This window comes from Porites lutea, chromosome 1, assembly GCF_958299795.1.
Source record: "Porites lutea chromosome 1, jaPorLute2.1, whole genome shotgun sequence".
Lineage (NCBI taxonomy): Eukaryota > Metazoa > Cnidaria > Anthozoa > Scleractinia > Poritidae > Porites > Porites lutea.
The window spans coordinates 40,058,071-40,065,937 of record NC_133201.1 but is presented as its reverse complement, the minus strand read 5'-3'; the positions used below and the strand labels follow the sequence as shown (position 1 = coordinate 40,065,937).

General features: G+C 37.9%; 1 protein-coding gene across 1 annotated transcript in view; it reads right to left on the bottom strand.

Moving 5' to 3' along the window:
• The window catches only part of LOC140929609 (gamma-aminobutyric acid type B receptor subunit 2-like), a 14,201-nt gene extending 8,054 nt beyond the window's left edge, over positions 1-6,147 (bottom strand). The window contains exons 1-6 of the mRNA XM_073379364.1: positions 5,910-6,147; positions 3,824-3,958; positions 2,745-2,915; positions 2,374-2,481; positions 1,461-1,520; positions 821-1,012 (exon numbers count right to left, since the gene is read on the bottom strand). Of these exons, the coding sequence (XP_073235465.1) occupies positions 821-1,012; positions 1,461-1,520; positions 2,374-2,481; positions 2,745-2,915; positions 3,824-3,958; positions 5,910-6,140 (897 nt within the window). The 5' untranslated portion in view covers positions 6,141-6,147. The remainder of the gene's footprint in view (positions 1-820; positions 1,013-1,460; positions 1,521-2,373; positions 2,482-2,744; positions 2,916-3,823; positions 3,959-5,909) is intronic.
• Positions 6,148-7,867: the final 1,720 nt, after the last annotated feature.

The window sequence follows — 7,867 nt, the reverse complement described above, 5'->3', positions numbered from 1 at the left end:
AGTGGTAGTGGTAGTGGTAGTGGTAGTAGTAGTAGTAGTAGTAGTAGTAGCAGCAGTAGTATTTGTGATTCTGTCTGATTCCCTGATATTTTCAGGGTATTCTCAGCGTCCCGTTGCTAAGAGACACAACTCGACACTTTCCGCAAGATATGATCAGTACTACGGATGGCTGACAACTGTGCACTTCCAAAAATGCCAGGCAGACCCAACCTCCCATACCAAGCTTTTTCATTCTTCGATGTGGTTCTTAGTGCACCAATCACGACGGGTATTACTGTCACCCTCGTGGGTCAGTGGATTCTTTCAGTGGAGTCAAAACACAATCTGCACACTGGTGTCTCAAATGTCTTATATTATATCTATGCTGTGCTTGACCGAATTTTTTCTCAAAGCTTGTTCTAGAGCAGCGAGCAGCGACGATCGAGCCCTATGTTCCCTTCTTAAAAAACAAAACAAACAACAACAACAAAGACATTCTTGAGCATCTCCAGGACACCTCTCTAGCTGCATCTGACGTCTGCCGAGCCAACATCTCCATGTATGGCTTTTTCCTTCCAGTATTTAACAGTATCATGATCATGATCATTATCAATATCAAGATCATTATTATATTCTCAAAACAACAGAAACTAAGGACCATATTGGTTACGGTAGCGACATAAGATGCCGTGACGGCAAGCAATAAATTACGTAATAATTACTGGTATTGGCACATTTTATCACTTGTTGGCCCCCTGAAAAGCGCGAGCAAAATTGGCGGATACCGTGCATACCGTCTATTAACAAAACAATACAGCCCGCCTGTATGTATCGTACTCACCAATCCAGATATAGTTGGATCTTTGGACTTGCTTAAATAAAGATGGTCAATATGAATTGTATATGCGGCTGCGTCGTTAACCTGGCTAGCTGTGCAGTCAAGAAAAGAGTATGTTCTTGTCCACCATCCAGGCGCGTCGGGAGTGTGGACTACCCAGCCGTACTTATTACCATACAACTTGTGCTTGTAAACCTTTTAAAAGAGAGACCACGGGAAAACAGCATTATTACATGTTGGAACTGATAACTGAGACTGTTGTTACCTCTCAATGTTCTTCACTCCCGCCTGCCGTTTAGGATTTTCACGTCCATTAAAAACGTGGGGGAAAATCCATATATAAATGATTTTTTTCTTTTTGATGGTTGTGAAATACATTAAGGATTGTATGCTTCAACTTCACTTTGTTCTATTTCATGTCGCTCACGAGACATTGATGGAATTGACTTAGATTATAGACTGTGGTTAATATCCGCCTTCGCTGGATGGATGGCATTACGCCCAGTTTCCATTTCATTTGGGAAGCAAATAGTACGTAGTAAGTGGCGTTTGCGATTTGCCATTTGGTGTGTGAAAGTGGTGTTAAACCTCTCTAATATCGTGAGTTTTAGAGTTATGCGCTTTTGTGCCCTGTGCTTATTACCAAACACATCACACTCGTTGTCTTCTGTAAAAAGGCGAATATAATCCTCGCATCAATATCCTGTAAAAAGGAAAATATACGTTATAAACAAGTTAGGAAACAAATATAAGTTAAAATCATGTCCCTCAAATAGGCTTCTTTCACTTTGCTGAAATAGGAAACTTTCTAAGCAAAACAAATACATTTATATGCAACACCGGACACTTAGTTTAGGGGAAATCAAGAGAGAGCTCATCCTCAGTCTTGATAAAAACCTTTGCGCTTTGCCGCACTTACATTCACACATGTTAAAATGAGCTAGTGTTTGCCAATCCGTGTTTGAATTTGATAATCCGTGATAGTTGAAAGCGGTTCAATAGGGAGTCTAACTAGCAATGTTTCGAGCGACGCACATCAACCGGGAGTGGACTTTTTGCACTCTAGAGCCGTGATTTTACACAATTTTTTGGCAAATCGTCTTTTTAAGGGTAAAGACACTTCGCAGTACAAACTTGGCAGCGTCAAGGCATGAAAAAGAGAAAAAGGCTCGCTTCCGTTTTTTGTGCGTCCCTCAAAAACGTCGCTGCTTAAAATCCATTGCTGTATGTGATTTATCCTCCCTTTTAAGATTCCTATTCTCTGCTTTCGAAGCGCTCAAGACTTTCGGCTTCCCTTTTCTTTACCTCTGTTGGGACTGTAACTGTCGTCTTATTTTTCCGTCAAACCATCCTTCATAATGTCACATTTCTTGTATCGCATTCGCCTTAGCAAATTTGTTTATCTTGCTCTACCAAAGCAATCCTTATGACGACTAGTTAAACAGCCGTTTGAGGGTGGAAAGATTGATACTTAAGGAAACGTATGTGTCCAGCTCTCCTTAATTCCAAAACTGAAACTATTGGATAACGCAGCTGAAATCATCGTTCGTGATCACCTTGATGTGCTTAAGCTGGTTCTCTGCATCGTTTGTATCTGCATAGCTCCCATAAGACATCACAGAGATATTGTTTTGCTCACATTGGTCTTTTAAATCAGATGCAGCCTTAGATTTTGAAAGAAATGAAATGTATGAACATTCTAACAGTTTAAAATGTATTAGTCACGACTGCAAATATCTATAGACGGGGAAAAAAAAGGCTTAGATGAGATCCATGATTTGATAGTTGAAAGCAATTAGAAGGAACATCAACGGTAAAAAAATAAATGTAAAGAATGATGTTAATATCAACACAGAAAGAATAAAACCTGAATTTGAAACTGCTTGCAATCGCATAAAGGTGATGTGATAAAAACTGTACTTCATACCTTCACATACATATCTCTGCTGAAAAATAATATTGACACTCTCTTCCAATGGAATATCTTTGCAAGAGCCACAAACGCTGATTTCGATGCAGAAATTGAACCAATTGTTCGAAAGAAATAAGGATATTTATTTGAATTAGAAAGATCACCACTCTCTGCAGAAGCGGATATCTAGGCAAAAAAAAGAGAGAGAGCTGAGTTGCATTATCATTCTCAGTCAATGGTCAGAGACGGCTTCTAAAGAAAGACCACTATATTGTTATACTAGAGTTGGAATTTAGAATACCAAACGTTAAGCCGGCCGTGAGGTGACGTGACGTAATGGCGTCATATTATCTACGGATTCCATCATTATTTAATTAATGATCCGGGTAAGGACATAGAAATGTTCTCATTTTTGCACAGAGAATGCATAAACCTACATGAAGGCCGTTTACGCAATAAAATGCATTTACACTCCACTTTGAAAGAATATTTTTGTGTGTTAAAAGATTTTGACCAATCACAAGAGTTGAAAACAATAGCCAAGAAAAGTTTACAATTTTACATGTTCCACACATAGGATTTCGTTGTTAATCAAACTGAGACCAGATTTTGTTATGTGTAAGATGGTTGGGAAGTGAGGATAAATATATGTATAGCTTTATGAAGTTTTGATAACTTTTGCTGTTTAAGCCAATCAGAAGTAAGTACAGACAATAGAAAAAATAGCACCTTTTTTGCATTCCAACATGTTGGTTGCCGTTGTTGCTATCGTTCTTATATGGACCGTTTCTTAAATGTCTGTCGTATTGATTATGCCATCTTGGATTTCGTCGTCTCAAGAAATTAATAAGATTTTGAAAACTCCACACCTATTGACGAGCGAGTACTTTATTTCCATTTCAAGTTCTAAGTTTGTTATTGATAGTAGCATTTCATGAAAAATTTAATGTTTCCAGCTAGGAAAAGTCGTTATTATTTTGGACAAGAGTTCAGCTTCTCAAATCTACCTTTTGGGTTAAAATAAGACGTGATATGTCACATTTTTAGCTCCTTGGTTTGAAAAGCATCACTATACTAAGAAAATGATAACTAACCTGAATAATTTTCCAGTATTTTGCAGTGTCTGCTACAGAGAGTGCAACATTTGACCTTCCAGGTCCTAAAATCAGTGATGGTCTTTGCTTGGAGATATAATCATAAAGGATTTTGTTCCCGAGACCAGTCTCTCCCTTTTAGAGACGAAGAAGAAAGAACTGAATACAAGTTACGTCCGATTTACGTTATTGTTTAACCGATAACATAATAGTTACCGCAAGCATGGCCAGAAATTTGGAACCACTAGGGGCGGACCGCAAGTTGACGTATTTCATCATATTCCACTCGGTAATTGGCTGGCCGCGTTCTCTTTCGTAGGACTTCACGCAACAGTCTCACTGACAAAAACATTTGGCTGCTAAAATAATGTTTCAGTCAATTCCAAGCGTTCCCATCCTCCCCCGGCATTTGTCATTTTGTTTTGGACAAGTTAAAAATGCCCCAAGGTGGGGCAAGGTGTTCATACAAAAACTCCAGCCCACAGTGGAGCTTAAAAATAGGGTGCAAATGCCCCAACCTCGGACAACACCAAAATTGTATTTTCCAGTAAATAAACTGCAAATACCATATTTATTTGAAATCTCTAATAATCTGATCTAAACGTGTGAAGCGCCCTACGCAATGCAAATCACCCATTGCCGCTTGTTGGTTCCGAATTTCTGGCCTTGGTGTTATACATAATTATTTTTAGACTCCTCCGGCTGAGTTTAGGTGGACTGACTTGTACATTTTTATCTAATACTGATAAATGTATGCCTAGAAGAAGTTTCATCGTTCAAGTATCACTTTTGCACGGATATTGGTTATCCAGTGAAGAACTTAATACCCAAAACAACCTGGAACTGAAAATAAATTAACTGAATAAATTCATGAAAATCTTCATTCACACAAACCATTTTTTCTTACCAAAAAATAGCCCACATTTCGAATTTCAAAGCATGTATTTTCTAATCCGTAAACTGACATATTTGGAAAGCATTTTTTGTATCCTCATGTTAGTTCTTTCGGCGGGATCATGCAGAGTGAGTGAAAAAAAACGATACCAGTATGAAAACAGAAAAAAAAAGCTTTGAAATGGATAAAAGCCGAAATTTTGCGTGATCTAGACCTGCTACTGAAAAGCCGACACCAGGAACTTTAAGTGTGGTATTTAAGCCTTGTTTAGCAAACAACCTCCATGAAAAGTAAAAAAATGGTTTGAATCCAAATAAAACGTGAATAAATTTCCAACCTTATGTTTTCAAAAAGCCGTGACAATTATGTTTAATAAAAAAGTTTAAAATAACTACTCAAGTTATTATTACGTAGCGTCAGATTACTCCTTGATATCATATGAAAGTTCCACCACCTGTCTAAGTGCATACGTATTCTAAATTTTGACCTTTTCTGTGTATCTCTAGAACGGCTCGACAGAATTTTTGTAAAACCCCTTCACATAATCTTCACCATGTATATAGTACTGACAGAAACTTTCATCAAGATTGATTCATTGCAACACCTTGAAGTGTCAAGACGAACTTAAATTTAAGGATTGATAAATATGCGCTAAGACAGGTGGTAAGAAAACAGGTTAGTTTTCAGGATCGCAAGAAAGAAAATGCACCAAAATTTCCTAGCAATGGCATATGATATTAAGCAACATTCAGACGCTACTAAATAGTAATCTGAGTTATTTAGAACTTTTACATCAAATATTTTATGGTTGTTATTGAAAATATAGGTTTTAAAATATATATTTATGTTTTATTTGAATTGAAAAATACATAATATTTTACTTCTCACAGAGGATATTAGGTAAACACCACACTTTAAGTTCCTGGTGTCGGTTTTTCAGTAGCAGGTCTAGATCGCGTAGATTTGAATTCGTAGATTTGTCAAAGTGATATTGATTTTTATTACTAAAAACTGCATTTTGACAAACTTCAATTTATAGTCAATCAATGGTGAAAATTTTATAGCGATTGCACAAGGATGAAATGACTTTTAAAGCGATTGAACTTTGTCGGCATGGTCTCCAAAAACTGCATCGAAACACCTTTTAGTTGATGCTCTTAGTAGCCGTATTCAGTACTCTATTACTCTTACCCGAGTGTCGTTTTCTAGTAGTTTCAGCTCGAAATATGGTAAAATATCAGACCGGTTGTTTATCAACTCAAACGCCATTTGCATCGCTGTGGTGATACCAGCACCCCACCAAGAACGTCGCCCAGTTAGAGGAGCCATTGATCCGACGTACAGAGATACTTTCGAAGACTGTGATTTAGCTTGCGCAACCGTGAGGAGAGAACCGAGGAGCACTTGCCAAGAAAGCTTCATGCTAAAGATCATCTGTTATTTAAGATAGCGAAACCAAAATCTTGTTAATGGAACTCTTGTACTGAAAGCTGTCAAAATGGGGCATCTACAACGTAATATATATCACATGACCAAATTAGGGACTTACCAATAATTTTTAATGTTTCTTGATTAAAAACAATTTCACTTGCTGTATTAACACCTGCAAAACAGTAAAAGAAATGCTATATTCATTTATAACAAGTCTCAGTTCGGCGCGGATTTAATTTCCATGCTGGAGCAAGCGGTGGCAGAAACTATACCTTCAGTTACTCTTCGTCCACTACTCTAAATCATTTTTCGCAAGTCGGCTATGCGATTTAAGAGTCAGTGCGAATTAGGCAAAACAAGCTTTGCCCTTTTGTTTGTAAAAAAGGCGATAAGCAGCAAAGTGCATATATAGTGATATCATATTCCACAAGTTGCCCAAACAATCTTTCGCTCTAAGGGGCCTCGCTTGCAATGCGACATTAAGTTTTAACATGTGTTCTGTCGAAATTTTTAATAACCTTCAGGAAAAACTTTATTACATTCCCCCTTCGTAATTAGTTGTCGCAATTTAACCGTGCTGACTGAATTTGTAACAACTCTTACCATAGTTTTTAATATAAGACAAAAACAGTGGAATATTTGTCATGGGAGCAACAGCACAGACGCTGCAATATATATAGCCTATGGTACTTGGAACTGTTAAGCAGCTATCCTGTCGTCTCGAGTACGGGCTCTCTACCTGATAACAAAGCTTGGTGTATAATTTTGTAGTAAATATGATACGGAGCTGGCGCCACTAATAATTGATATAATAATCATTATGATAATGATAAGATAGAAGCCATTGCTACACTATGCTTGAAATTTAACGATTATTTGCTGGCTAACTCTAACTATTGTCATTAGTAGTCTATTTCTACCTGGACTCTGAAAGATATCAATTTTGTTACAACGCATCGGTACCTCTCACTCTCTGAGTAATCTAGCTCCGCGTAACAAAATCAGTAAATATGCGACGCAAAATAGTTCAAACGAAACCGCGATATAACGAAGGGCCAAGGCACTGGCAAAATTTGTTCGCTATGACGAGATTTCCTTATACCGAAGTTCTTTTTCATAGCAGAGCTTCACGCACGCGCGTGGGCGCAGTCCCACAGCTAAGCAGATTTACCCATCCCAGAAAATTTGGGAATCACGTGACCGTATACCGAGCGAGCGACCGTCTGTCCGCACGTCAGGGAAACCAATATCTACTCTCACACTTTCTAGCTAGTTTGGGAGCCAATTATGGGCTCCTGCTGCACATCAATGTTAAGATCACATGACAGTGGTCAAAACATGGCATCCACTGACCAGTATCATTCGACCGTATCGCGGACTGAGGTGTCGACCCATCGAGGAAGAGTATTTTTTGAAGTTATCCGTTGACAAGTTACTTGTTTTCAAATGATCGCTGGCTCAAGTTTATGTTTTAAAAAATTCATATGAAATATGTTGTGCTTACGTCACTACGGCCCCGCACTATTAAGATATTGATTTAAAACTGACCTCGGACGCAAAAATTCAGCCAGTTATTTAAAAATACAGGCGGGGAAGACTTTTTTTTTTTTTACCAAATTTTTATGCTCTTATTGGACAAAATTTGACAGGAGAGTTTATGCGGTAAATTTATGCAGCATCTTGAAAGTTGTTTACTTTGACAGCTGAAGCTGACTGAG